Source organism: Melanotaenia boesemani, chromosome 6 (assembly GCF_017639745.1).
Source record: "Melanotaenia boesemani isolate fMelBoe1 chromosome 6, fMelBoe1.pri, whole genome shotgun sequence".
In the NCBI taxonomy this organism is placed as follows: domain Eukaryota; kingdom Metazoa; phylum Chordata; class Actinopteri; order Atheriniformes; family Melanotaeniidae; genus Melanotaenia; species Melanotaenia boesemani.
Window position 1 is genome coordinate 5,261,348 of NC_055687.1, and position 14,102 is coordinate 5,275,449.

At 44.0% G+C, this 14,102-nt stretch overlaps 1 protein-coding gene across 4 annotated transcripts in view; it reads left to right on the forward strand.

Annotated features, from left to right (window-relative positions):
- LOC121641946 (asialoglycoprotein receptor 1-like) overlaps window positions 1–14,102 on the forward strand; it is an 80,113-nt gene that overhangs the window by 26,560 nt on the left and 39,451 nt on the right. Inside the window, exon 5 of one of the 4 annotated variants that reach the window (XM_041988357.1) lies at window positions 4,844–5,374. The exons of the other annotated variants lie outside the window; for them this stretch is intronic. Coding sequence (XP_041844291.1) covers window positions 4,844–5,374 — 531 coding nt within the window. The remainder of the gene's footprint in view (window positions 1–4,843; window positions 5,375–14,102) is intronic. 4 annotated transcript variants of the gene reach the window in all.

The following is a 14,102-nucleotide window of genomic DNA, read 5'->3' on the forward strand; positions in this document are numbered from 1 at the left end:
CACATATTTAAACAGATGTGAAGGCTGTTTGTGCTCATATAGTCAACCCGTGTCTCACCATGGTTTGGACAGAAACAGACTTCCTACCAAAAGACAGGATCAGGTATCCTGCATTGTTCTCTGTCAGTGGTAAATGATCCTTTTTAACTAAATGTTAAGAGGAACCTTTTGGTTCTCTTAACATTTGAGCTAAAACTGGAATTCCTCCTATAAAACAGCTTTAAATATGTAAAGCAGCATCTGATGAAGACTGGTCTCATTCTCAGCTCTGAAGCAGCAGCAGTTAAAGATGGAGGAAGAAATCAATTATTCCACACTGGTTTTCAACAAACGTGCTTCACCTTCAAAAGGTAAAGAAGTCCTGATTTCTTACGATTAAACACATGGTTAATGACATTTGACTTTTAAAACATCTTTCAAATGGTCTATTTATAAAAGTCATGTTGCTAGCCCTGTTAGTTTAGGTTGTAGTTGGTCTTCTTAACTTACTTGAGATTCCAACTTATTTTCAGATTTTTACTCGTCCCACCTGCTCTTTGTTGTTAGTTAGAGAAAATCTGCTGTTTTGCTGAACATAGAGAAGAGATTAAGCTGACATTTATTTATCTCGCTGACCTGTTTGATGTCTATGTTTTTTGGTTTTTCTTATATCTAATATTTTTCATCACACAGAGAAAAATGAGGACCAAGTAGTTTATTCTGAGGTGACAAATGATAAGCGGAGGACCACCGAACCAAGTAAGTTTTAAATTTTGATTAAAAACATAAAATATATCTTTCAAACAATATGTATATATATATATATATATATATGTGTGTGTGTGTGTGTGTGTGTGTGTGTGTGTGTGCGTGTGTGTGTGTGTGTTTTAAAAGGGCTGTCAAAAACAATGTGTTAATGGCTTTAATTAATTTATGTAATTAATTGCGTTAAATTGTTCGGTCGGATTCTTCACTAACGACACCTGCTGATAATAAGGTCCATCTTATTAGATGGTGAACTGGTAGAAGAAGCTTATTGGAGAGAAAACCAAATAAAATTTCTCCTCAGATAAAAACAGGCTGAGGTGGAGGTGATTTATCCAACGTATTGCTGGAAAGGCACACGTCCTATCCACAGCTTAGTGCTACAGTCCTAACCCAGCTCTAAATAACAGTAGCTGTTGAACATTTTCACTGACATTATCAAGAATCCTTATAAATCTGTTCATTCAGCTGTTTCATAAATATTATTTTTCTCCCACAGAGGAAAACAAGGACCCAGCTATTTATTCTGAAGTAAAACCTAAAGAGCCTGCAACTACGACATCAAGTAGGTTTAATAAATTTAAAAATAAAAATAACACATGATGCATAAACACTCACCAGCCATCTATCAGGTCCTCCTTCTAGCAGGTTGGACCCCTTTTATAATTTTTGGCGTCATAGATTAAACAAGGTGGTGGAAACCTTCCTCAGAGTTTTGCTCCATATTGACATAATATCACACAGTTGCTGCAGGTTTGTCGGCTGCATCCATGATGAGAATCTCCCGTTCCACCACATCCCAAAGCTGCTCTACTGGACTGAGATCTGGGGTCTAATTTATCAAACTGTGCGCAGCAAAGCAAACTAAAGGTGCGTTTGCGGCTCAAAAAGGAAATGCTGCGCAGTTCTACTTTCAGGTTTTTATCAAAGCGTGCACACACGCGTCCCACGCCTGTTTCCGTTTATCAGAATCAGCTCTAAAGCAGGCACACGTGAGTGAACGCCTTCCCACGCCCACATGGTGGCTATAAATGGACAGGTACATATTCATCACATCATTTGCATGATGGCTCGGGAGGGAAAAAGAGGGAAGAAATTGAATTTTTGGGGTGTGAGACAGAGATGCTGATGGACCACGTCGACAAATGTAAAAATGTTTAATTGGTGGGCACGGCGTGGGTGTTACTTGTGTCAGAAAGGCAGAATAGCAGATGCTGTTATCACAGTGTCCGAAGGGAAGACATGCCAGAGGCACTGGAACGTGCAGCCGGAAATCTCAGTTAGTAGAGCATCCATCTGCCATGCGGGAGACCGAAGTTTGATTCCCAGAAAGGTGAATTGCTTTGGAGAAAACCGTCTGCTAAATGACAGTAATGATGCCGGTAATTTAGTCATTTGTTCTAATTTATGCAAAAAAATATGTACAGATACATCTGAGATTGGTAGCAGTTTATTTAATGTTAAATAATATTTCTTTCTAGTCGCTGGGTGCTCCAGCTGGGTGGGCGGTGCTGCAGCTGGGTGGGTGGTGCTGCAGCTGGGTGGGCGGTGCTGCAGCTGGGTGGGTGGTGCTCCAGCTGGGTGGGCGGTCCTGCAGCTGGGTGGGACAAGGAGTTGCAGGAAATAAAGACTGTCTTGACAGAAATTGGGACAACAATTTTTTTAAAAAAGCATTGTGTAAGAATAAATAAATAAATAAAGGAAATCCTCCTCTTGTGTGTTTCATTAGCGTAGCATCACTTCTAGACCTCCAGCCTCCAGTCTGGTCCCGCTTTGCTGGAATGAAGGACCAAAGCTACTTTCCACACTGACGGCTACATGCTGGCAGCAGACTGGCTCCTTATTTAACTGGATGGATTTTATAACATGGAAGTTTTGTTTCACAATGACAGAACATATTTTAGTGGTTGAGGTTCTTATTAATATTATCTCCCTTTTTCCCGAAAAACCTGACATCTCCTCTGACCTCTGACATCAACAAGACATTCTAGTCCAGACAACTGCTGCTCGCTGGATATTTCCTCTTCTTCAGACCATTCTCCGTAACCCTAGAGATAGTTGTATGTGAAACAGTCACTGAAATCTCATTTCTTCCTTTTTTGATGCTCCATTTTAACGCCTGGAAGTCGTCTTCACCATGTTTACATGACTAAATGCTGCCATGCGATTGGCTAATTAGATATTTGTGATAACAAGTAACTGAACAGTTGGACCTGATAAAGTGGCTGTTGAGTGTATATGAGTTTGCTTCTATTTTCTTGTATTTTGTCTGTTTGCTTCTATTTTCGTGATGGATCTTTTACTCTGATGGCAGAACATACTGTAACTTATTCTTGTGTCAGTATTGACTGAAAACATTGTTATACATGAATTTAGCCTGCATGGTGAAAAACACAGAGATTACTGTATCATGTTAGACTTTATTTTTGTCAGATGGGGAAACGTCAAACTGGTTCAGTCGTTTTTTTAAAAGACAAACCTTACCCAGTTTTACAACATGATATTAACATGATATACAATATTAAACCACAATTAAACCACAATAATGTTTAGTCATTTCTAATAAATTTTTTCCCTCCCAAGCAGAAGCTGAAGCAGTTGCAGACTCTCACTCTCGCACTCTTCTCTTGCCGATGTGTTTGGGGATACTTTGCATCCTCCTGGTGACGAGCATGATCGGTCTCATCGTCTACAGTGAGTTTTATTTAAGCATTAAACTCTAATAAACAATTAGAGCCGCTTACATGATGGTTGTTTCAGTGTGGGAGGAATGTTCTGACCAAATGATAAAAGAGAACATCTCTTTAATGGGTTTGGATTAAATAATTTGGTTAATATGTGTCATGATTATTGAAAGTATACATGAACTAATTCAATACACAGCTCAAATGAATTTCTACATACTTGAATGGTGCTTAATACTCATAATCAACCTGTAACGCATGGACCCCTTAGAGACAAAGGCAGGTTAATGATCTTTATTACACAACAGGAATTCAGAGGAATTGTCTTAATGTGACAACGGAGGAGGCGACAGGGGGGTAAGAGAAGCCAGGAATGGAAAGGGAGCGAGTCCTTCATGTACGTAGGATAAGATCCGACAGGGAGTGACTGTGGTGCTAGGGTAAATATGGGCTGATGGGTGAAAGGGAGACAGGTGTGGCTGATCTGGGACAGGTGTGAGCAATTAGGTTAGTGATCACTGAGGAAAGGCAGGAAAGGCTTGGGCAGACCGGGTGAGGGCATGACACAACCTCTAGGTTCTATCACCACACCTCAAAGCTGCTTCTCCTAGAGCCGCCACCTTATTGTGGTAGTGGGGTTTACGTGTCCTAGTGATACTAGGAGCTATGTCGTCAGGAATGGTCATCAAAGGCCAAAAAGGTCTCTAAGTGGCAGACCAGACAAAGTGCAGCTCAGCAGACCCCTATGTAGAAAAAGAACATAGGTAAAAGTTTCCCTTGCCCAGACATGGGTTCTCTGGAGCCAGGCCTGCAGGTGGGGCTTGTGGTAAACGTGGTGGCCAGGCCTATGCACATGGGGGCCCAGTCTAGCTCAGCCCAAAAAGGTGACATCAATCTCCATGGGTTAATCACCTGTGACAGGGTCCATAGGGGTCAGGTGCAATGTGAGCTGAGCAGTGGCTGAAGGTGGGGATCTTGGTGGTCCAATCCTTGGCTGCAGAAATTAGTTTTCGGGTCGTGGAATGTCACAACCATAGACTGGAACTCTGCTTTTTGGAGATGGTGTGGTTTTGTTTCCTTTATCAGGCTGTGATCTCCAACTCTCACTGGAGTGATTTACAGTTGAGTGTGAAGCTGCTGAGATGAAAATCAGCACCTCCAAATCCAAGACCATGGTTCTGAGTTGGAAAAGGGTGGAGTGCCCTCTCTTGGTCAGGAATGGGGTCCTGCCCCAAGTGGTGGTCTTATTCATGAGTGAGGGAACAATAAACTGGAGATCGGCAGGCATATCAGTGCTGTATTTGCAGTGATGTGGACTCTTCATCAGTTTATTGTGGTGAAGAAGGAGCAGAGGCAAAAGGCAAAAGACTTTTTGTTTGATGGACTAGTTGACTAATGTCTCCTTTCCTTCCTAGTCACCACAGTAATGAACAAACTGGAAGAAAACCTCAGCAACCTCAAAGGACAAAATGAGCAACTAATTGTGGAAAAGAGAGTCTTAGAGAATCAGACTGAGCAGCTAATGATGGATAAGAGAGTCTTAGAGAATCAGACTGAGCAGGTCACAGTGAAGATGAAAATGTTTGAGAATCAGACTGAGCAGCTAAAGATGGAAAAGAGAAGATTGGAGAATCAGACTGAGCAGCTAATGATGGAAAAGAGAGTCTTAGAGAATCAGACTGAGCAGGTCACAGTGAAGATGAAAATGTTTGAGAACCAGACTGAGCAGCTAAAGATGGAAAAGAGAAGATTGGAGAATCAGACTGAGCAACTAATGATGGAAAAGAGAAGACTGGAGAATCAGACTGAGCAGCTAATGATGGAAAAGAGAAGACTGGAGAATCAGACCGAGCAGCTGAGCAGAGACCGAGACGACCTTAACTGGACACTGGGAGTCATCCTGACATTCAACAGCTTTCCAGTAAACGAATTTTGCCCGAACAAAAGTGAGTACTTGACTAAGTCAATATAGCTAAGACAGTTATTATTATATTTTATTAAGGAACATGCAAATGTATTTAGCTGGATCATAATCCCAACTTTCCTTTGTTATAGGAGTTGTGCCACAAAGACTTTGAATTTTTTTTATATTAAGTCTTTTAATTGTATGAAAATCTGTTTTCTTTTTTTGATTGCTTTTTCATAGGCTCCATTTAAACAGGACTAAGAACGATCTAAACTTACCAATATGTCGCTCAAACTCTCAACACTCCAACACTACTCTTGAATTAGGAGGAGATTCCTCGGGCTTTATCTCTGTCAATACATTGCAGCAAAATTCGAACCACTTTTTGAACCACTACATGCTTCAAATGCCACTGATGACATCGCTAACCATAAACAATATAAGTATCGGAACAAGCTGTAAACACTTACTCAATTTCTAGACACGTGTTGTAGCCTCAGCACGGTATGTCCCATCAACAGACATCAGAGGTCCTGCATGTCCATGTTAGACTTGTTCCCTCATCCTTTACACACTGAAATTCTTCCAGATTGCTTGAATAGTTCAATGATTTTCTGCATGAAATTTAAGCAGATCCCTTTCGATCTTCCTCTGAGTAACACTGTTTTTAAAAAGTGTTCAATTATTTTTTTCCATAAACTAACAACCCAGAGCTCCTCAAGGACGTAGACTGTCAAGGATAATGCTTTTGTATTAAATCATGATTACAGTTACCTGACATTACCTAATTTAAAAAAAACACATTTTTTCTTTAACTTGACAAAATTAATCTCCAAGTCCCAACATTTATGGAAGGTGTTGCAGGTCTTAAATGTAAAAATGGATGTATATTGAATAATATGACATTATTTGGCTATCCCACCAATTAGCAGGTGAGAGGCAGGAACACCTTGGACAGATCGCCAGTCCAAAGCAGGGCCAACACAAGAGACAACCAACCACTCACTGTCACGCCTAGGGAGAATTTAGAGCAACAAATTAACCTAACATGCATGTCTTTAGACGGTGGGAGGAAGCCAGAGTACATGAAGAGAACCCACGCACACACAAGGAGAACATGCAAACTCCACACAGAAAGGCCCCTGTTCGAACCAGCAGCCTTCTTGTTATAAATTGCTCATGCAATTTCTAATGTTGTCCTCGTCTTCATTCGTTTTCTGCTTTTTCTTTGTCACCGTCCTGATCTTCTTCTTCTTCTAGTTTGTTTTTTTCGCTGGTCACATGTCAGCTATTCTGCTCAGCACTGCCCCCAGGATTTCCACTTGTATTGCTCTGTTTTCTGCATTAAACGAGGGATAGCTAAGCTCTGTGAAAACGGACCAAATTACACGCATAACCGACACAGGAGACGCATGAAACTGTCCGTCCATCTGCGTGTCCGTCTTCTGCGTAAAGCATAAATGTGCATTAAGGTTTACTGTAACTACCAGAGTCTTCATAAATAAGGAGGATGAAGTGATTTTTGGTAGATTTTGTTCACTGCTGTGACAAGGCACTTACATGCCCAAAATCAGCTTCTCTCACCAAGAAAACACAAAGTCGGGAATTTTTTGTGGTGAGATTAACTTTATTGTTCATGAATGTATGTATTAACTCCGCACAGCATAAACAAGTTAATTCTAACAGCCCTAATAAAAAGTAACCGTAATAGTATCAACGATACTAGCCCTTTATTTACTTGGTATCAGATTGACACCAAAATTTGTAATATTGCACATCACTAGCTGGTGAGCCAACTCCCTTGTTTCATTACTGGTGGAAAAAATGTTCCATCTGCATCTTCCTCACTCTGTTTCTCCATCATCCTTCTCCACATGTAGATGTAATAATCTGGTATTTGTTTCCACTTTTGCACATCTCCATGTCAATCTCTAAAACAGTTCTGATCTCTTCTGAGTTTCTTAGCCATTCTTCTGGCCATGACATCAATAAGGCCTTGGCCTCCCTCCAGTGCCTTCTGCTCCAAAAAATCCAAATTCAAATGCTGTACACAAATGTATTTAAGACCTTAGGGAGGAGAGAAAAGTATAAACTTATAACCATCAAGGCCACTACTAGGTTATTAGCAATCAGGTCACATCCTCTATAGGACAGGTGGGGTAGCAACCATTTCCATTTAGACAACCTTGTACGAACTTTATTAACTGTATCATCCCACCCCCACATCCCATCACTCCTCTTCTTCCCCGCATTAAGTTCCCAGGCAATATGGAAAATATTACCCCCCCGCACATGTCCCTGACTGAAAATCTTGACATTTTGTCCAGTTGACTTTTGCAGATGATGTAATAATTGTGGATTTTCTGTTAATGTTTGGTTCTGGTGATGGATTTACTTCCTGGGTGAAGTGGTTGGTAAGTGATGTAGAGTGTTTTCTGTAGGTAGGAGGTGGTCTCAGTAGACCAGTGAGTAGAGGAATAAGGCAGGGCTGTCCTACTTCAGGGCAACTGGACAGTGTAGCTATTAAAGTCTTGCTATGTAGGCTGTGTGACAGGCTGGGTAAGATTCATTTACTTGGGATGGGTGAAAATCTTCTTTTGGTGGTCAGTGTCTATGCTGATGATGTCACTGCGTTTTTAAGAGAACAAGTTGATGCTGAGGCCCTGATAGAGTCTTTGAATGTGGATATGGAAACATTATCTGCAAAAGTTACAGTGTTGAGGTAGTTGCTCTAAAAAAGTAATTAGTTACTAGTTACTCATTACTTCTGTAAATTGTAATGAAATTACTTTACTAGTTACTGCATATGAAAGGTAACGTCACTAATTACTTTATTTTACCATTTCTTACTTCACCATGTAGACATGGACAAACATCATAGCCGAAGCATCTCTGCCTGTCTGCATAGTGTTTACTGTATATTGTAAACAAAATGGCTTTAAGACCATAAGAACAACATCCCTGTCTGTGGGAAGAAATGGCCACACTTGTCTTATAATCATTTTATCTAGAATTTTTCTAAACCTGGGCGATTTAATCGTCAACAGGGGGAGCATGTCTCCTACAGCGAACCCTGCAACTTGCTTGTTCATTTCTGTCTTACCGGCTGCTGCGCTCCAGGTAATGTTGAAAAAAGCTTAGCTTTTTAAGGCGGGTCGGCTGCTAAAGGACTCCACTGACCGGCAAGCAGGATCTTTTACCACAGGTTTGGGAGGAAACTGGACTGAACTGAAAATAATACAAGTATCTCCAGTATCTCTCCAGCTTAATTTTTCTTTTTCCTTAGTTGGCGCACAATCAGCTACGACACGCAAATCTCTATGGCAGCGTGCCCAGGCAAGCACACACACAGGCAGCAGCATGCGCGTACCACTTAAAACAGATCAGAACTTTACACATGGGCAAACACGGCTTGAATAACACAGAAAAACACGTTATTGTAGTCCTGTAAAGTAATTTCATTACCGATATTTTAAGAGTAATGCATTACTTTACTTTGTTACCCAAAAAAGTTATATTGTTACAGTAACCCGATACTTTGTAATGCGTTACTCCCAACACTGAAAGGTTAACTAGGCAACTGGGGAGGGGTGGAGGAATGCTTCTTTTACTGCCTGGGAACATGATGTGTGGAATAAAGGGTTCTTTGGTTTCAGCACTGAAGAGTTTCACATTCAGAAAATACCCAGCTAAATGATAAAGAATGTGTCCTGGTTACTAATAAGCTAGTGGCACAAACTTATACCTCTCCCTCCATCCATGGTATGGATGAGGGTACATCACCTGTTGAAAAATGGGCAGCTGATCTGTAATCAGTGTTTGAATTACGGGGGAGCTAAGGGGAGCTTGGCTCCCCTGAAAGGCAGAGGAGCTCCCTTAAAGAGATTCAGCTGATAAGTTCGGGGTAACCCTAAAAATCTTCCAAATGATGCGGATGATCCGTTCTGTTTCCTTCAGCGGCGTGGACAGCAGCATTGTTTGTATTTATTTATTTCCCTCTTGATTCTTGTATTTTTATGTGCTGCTTTGTCCATTTATGTACAGCTGTTATGGAGAAAGCAATGGACTGGCTGGGAGGTGCTGACTCAGGGTTTGATCACCCAGGGGTGCCAGCCAGAGCACTTCTTAAGGCCGCTCAGAGTATGGGCTAGTAAAGACTGAGAGGCTGATGTAGAGATTCCTTCTCTGCTTTATTTCTCAATTGTGTGTGGATGTGTGGTTTTTTGGTCATTCACACACACATTGCTTATACCGGTGACCTTAGCCCACCACAAAGACTGTTACACATGAAACTCCGCCAGATGACGTCACCCACAATACAACTAACTGGTAAACTGGCCAACCTCGCACAATACACACTGAGATATCGGCTGACTACAACTAAATAAAATGGAGTCTTTGGGGCCTTTTCTACAGCCGCCCCAAATGTATGTAATACATTTGCTCATCCATAAAGGCAACAAAGTCATGGTTGGGAAGAAGCTGTAGTCTCAGAATTGTCTTCTTCTCCAGACGGAGGGGCAGGAAGGATAACCAGCCGGGCTATCGGCCGGGTGTAAACCTTTCCCTTCACTTTCACATCTGCGGATCGGATGTGTCCATCAGGGCTGGGGTGAGTCTTGATCACCCTCCCAATAGGCCATAAAACTTTTTGGAGTCACTGGATCCAGGTCGCTGGCATCTGAGGATACATAACTCAAACGTTTGCTGTTTAGGATTCCCTCCACCTCAATGAGCACAGTGTGCAGCACTTCCTCTGTCACTGGTTGGGCTCCCACCGTGACATAGAGTGCACTCTTGACTGAACGGATCTCTCTCTCCCAAACCCCTCCAAAATGCGGGGCTGCTGGGGGTTTAAAATGGAAGGCAATCTTCTGTGGTGCAAGGAGCTCTTGTAAGGCTGGAGAAATAGCAGTGAAGGCCTCCCGGAGTTCGGAAAACAGCTCTGCCGGTGTTCCTCTGCATGCGACGAATCGACATAGAGCCATTAGGAAGGCATCCGTATCAATGGCGGTCAGGAGATCCAGATGCACTGCCCTTGTGCTAAGGCATTTGAAGATGATTCCCCATCTCTTCTCTTGCTGCCGGCCCACCATAACTTCAAGGGGCCCAAAGCAGACCATTCCAGTGGAATAGAAGGCAGGTTTGAATAGGCGCAAACGGGCTGCTGGGCGGTCCGCCATCTTTGGTACAGCTGGTTTAGCTCTCCATCGCCTGCAGTCAGCGCAACTGTACTGATGCCGCTGAACAGCCTCACAGCCCCGAAAGACCCAGAAAGAACGCCGAAGCTCAGCAAACACCACAATTTGGGCCTGGGTGGTGAAGTCATTCGTCAAACTCCTGAATAGTATGGGTCTAGGATTACTGGATGAAGGGCGATCGACTCCAGGTCTTCTGATTGACGGCGTCCTTGTCGTCCCCCAACATGAATGAGCTCTCCTCTCTCATCCAATTCAGGTGATAGTCAGAAGTCGGCTGCTTTTATGGGCTTCCCTGCTTTCAGTAAACTATGCTCATGTGGGAAGCTCTCCTTCTGAGCTCTATGAAGGACCAACCGCTCAGCTTGGCGATAGACTTCCGCTGTGGGATGTCCATCAGAGTTGGCAGCCCCTTGTAACTCTTGTGCTGTCACCTCCAGCAGTTCCTTCCAGGAGCTGTGCTGGCTGAGGTCTGAGGCAGCCTGTTTTGAAGCAACTGCAGTGAGCCCACAGAAGACCAACTTACGCAGCTCTGTTACATCTTTTGCTGGATCAGCTGAAGGGTTCTCAGGCCATGTGGTTGGACATTGTAGGAGGAAGGAGGGCCCCTGGCTCCATCTGTTTGGCCCAACCAGCTCCCTCAGCCCTTTTCCACGGGTTACATAGTCAGCAGGGTTATTTGCAGAATCAGCATATCTCCAGACATGTCCATCGGTCAGTTCCTGAATCTCTGCCACACGGGTACTGACAAAGACTTGAAATCAGCAGGATTCTGACTTCAACCAGGTCAGAACAGTTGTCGAGTCAGACCACAGAATCAGTCGGTCAAGGCTGATGGTAAGTTCTCTTTGTAGAACCTGTGCGAGTTGTGCCCCAGTAAGAGCAGCACAAAGTTCTAATCTGGGCATTGAGTGTGACGGCTTAGGAGCAACTCTAGACCGAGCTATCAAGAAGGACAGATGCACTCCACCAAGCTTATCAGTGGACCGGAGGTATGCCACTGATCCATAGGCTTCTTCAGAAGCACTGCAGAATACGTGCACTGCTCTCTGAAGACCACAGATGTTCACCTCCTTAGGTAAGTAGGGTCAGGGCAGTGTGATTTGTGGTAAGACTTGTAGCTCTTCCTCCCAGGCTTTCCATTGCTGTAGGAGCTCCTGAGGAAGGAGTGGGTCATCCCAGCCACGGGGCTTGTCCCAGAGTTGTTGGACCAGTATTTTAGCCCAGGTTGTGTAGGGTCAAATGAACCCTAACGGGTCATACTGATTAGCCAGGACTTTGTAGATGTTGTGCATCGTGGAAACACCGAAATCCACTGGACTATGCTGGTAGACGGGGGCGTCAGTGTGGAAATGCCAGCTCAGTCCTAAAGTGGACTCAGGAGCATCTGTTCTGTGCTGTGCTAGCCATAGCTCCACACTAGCCGAGCAGAGCTCTTCCGGTAGGTGACTTGTCACATCTGGTTCATTGCTAGCCCACTGACGTAGCTTGAACCCAGCCGATGGTAAGAGGGCTCGCAACTTGTCAACCTGGTGCCTTGCCTCAGCAATGGTGGGAAAGCTCTGGAGGCAATTGTTCACATAAAAGCACCTTTCCACTGACCTCCTCACGTCTTCATCTGGCTGGCTGTTATCGTTGACATGACGCTGTAAGGCAAACATGGCACAGCAAGGACTACACGTATGGCAACTGCATGCTCTCTGAAACATAGCAGGACTCCCAGAAGTGATGCTCCCAATGTCGGCCCAGGCAGTAGGTAGGTATTAAGGCTCTGTCCTCTGTACTGATAGGAACAGTTGTAGACCAGTCGGTTCTTGCCATTGTGGCTCACCATATGGTGTGGGATGTACCATGCCTTACAACCTCCCTGAACAGGAACTTCGGGACCACACTTGACAATAGAGTCTGCCTTGATCAGTTTCTTCATCTCCTCTCTGTAGACCACAGCCCGTGTAGGATCTCTTGCCAGCCGTAAATCTACCCCTCGTAAACTGGGTTTGACAGCTTCTTTAGTAGCTTGCAGAAGCATCATGTCGGAGAAGCGGGGTAGCATAACAGAGTATACCATCGACCTCTACTCTGGTGGTCTTAGCCTCAAGGATTCTGATGGCCTACTGGTCTTGCTTCGACCGAGTGACTATTTTCTCACTCCTGAGGTGCTACTGTTGTCAATAGGCACTGCTGGGGTTGAGCAAAGCTACAGACTACACTAGCTGGGCCCTGCAGCGTCCAGCTAGGGGCTAGAGGAGACTGAGAATGACACTGATGCCACACGAAGAGAATGTACCTAATCGTACGTAGTGTTAATTCTTCGGGGGTCCCCTGCAGCCCTAACTTCTCTGTTGCAGCTGGCAACAACATAGTCCTCTCAGACCTGTCATCCAATATTGCGTAGGTATTGAGTGTCCTATCACCGTAGTGGATACGGACCTTAACAACTTTTAGAAGGACCCGACTACTATCTAGGGGTCGGTCCAGATACAGCACCTCTGTTGTGGCCCTTGTCTCCCCTTCTGGAGTTGTTTTTATCACTCTTGGTGGTTTCACATTGACCTCATGCAACACTTGGAGGTGTTTACCTTGGCAGAGGTTACATGGCTTTTTTAGGTTGCACTGTGCAGCTTGATGTGATCATGCACAGCGCCAACACCTCTTGCTGCTCTTTATCCAGTCAGTTAACTGCTCCTTGGTTAGACTAGATGCGGCTGTACACTGACTGAGATAGTGCTCTTCGTTATTGCAGAATGGACAGTAAGACCTACTTTTATTCCCCTTGAAGGAGCTGTCAGGGGCTTGGACCTGTGACTTCTTATCAACGTCCTTCCTACCATGGAGAACAGTAGTGGGGCGGTTATTCTGTCAACCATCAGGTTTCTGTGTTGGCCTCTTCCTAGTCCCTTTCACTGCTAATTGTCCTTCAGAGTCCTGGCACCAAGACTCATACTTCAGCCACTCAGTCAGGTAATGTGTGAGTTTGTGTGCCCCAATGAAACATGCAGCGGCAAAATGCTGCTCTCAATTCAAGGTGGCAACTTGCTCAGCAGGCGGGCCACATGTGAGCTGCACTGCAGCTCCACTTCTCCTTCAGGGCCTAATGTCCTTAACATTCACATCAGTGACTGTACTTGGAGTGAGAACTTCTCGAATGCATAAATATCTCCCCGCCTGATATCTGGTGAGTCCAACACAGCAACAATACGCTTCAATGGTATCTAAAGTGGTTATCACTCAGGATGGCCATCGTATCTGAGAAGGGCTTTGGAGAGTTGAGGTAAGCGTTTCAACTGCACTTTGTTTCAACTGTAGTTGTTTTAAAGGGCTTTATAAATAAAGTTGAGTTGAGCTGAGTCTGTTGTGTGCTGTGAGCATCCACACAACCACCTGATGTGCTTCTTTTTGTGGTTAAAGAACTCTCTGTCGCTGTTTCTGATTAAACAAGCAGCATACAGTAGTCTTTTAGTAACCATATTTTTGACCGGGCTACGTGCACTAATATAAATGCTCGTGCGCGTGACGTGTGAAGTTGTGGTGCATGTGCGAAAATAAGGCTCTCCAAAAGCCCCAGTGTAA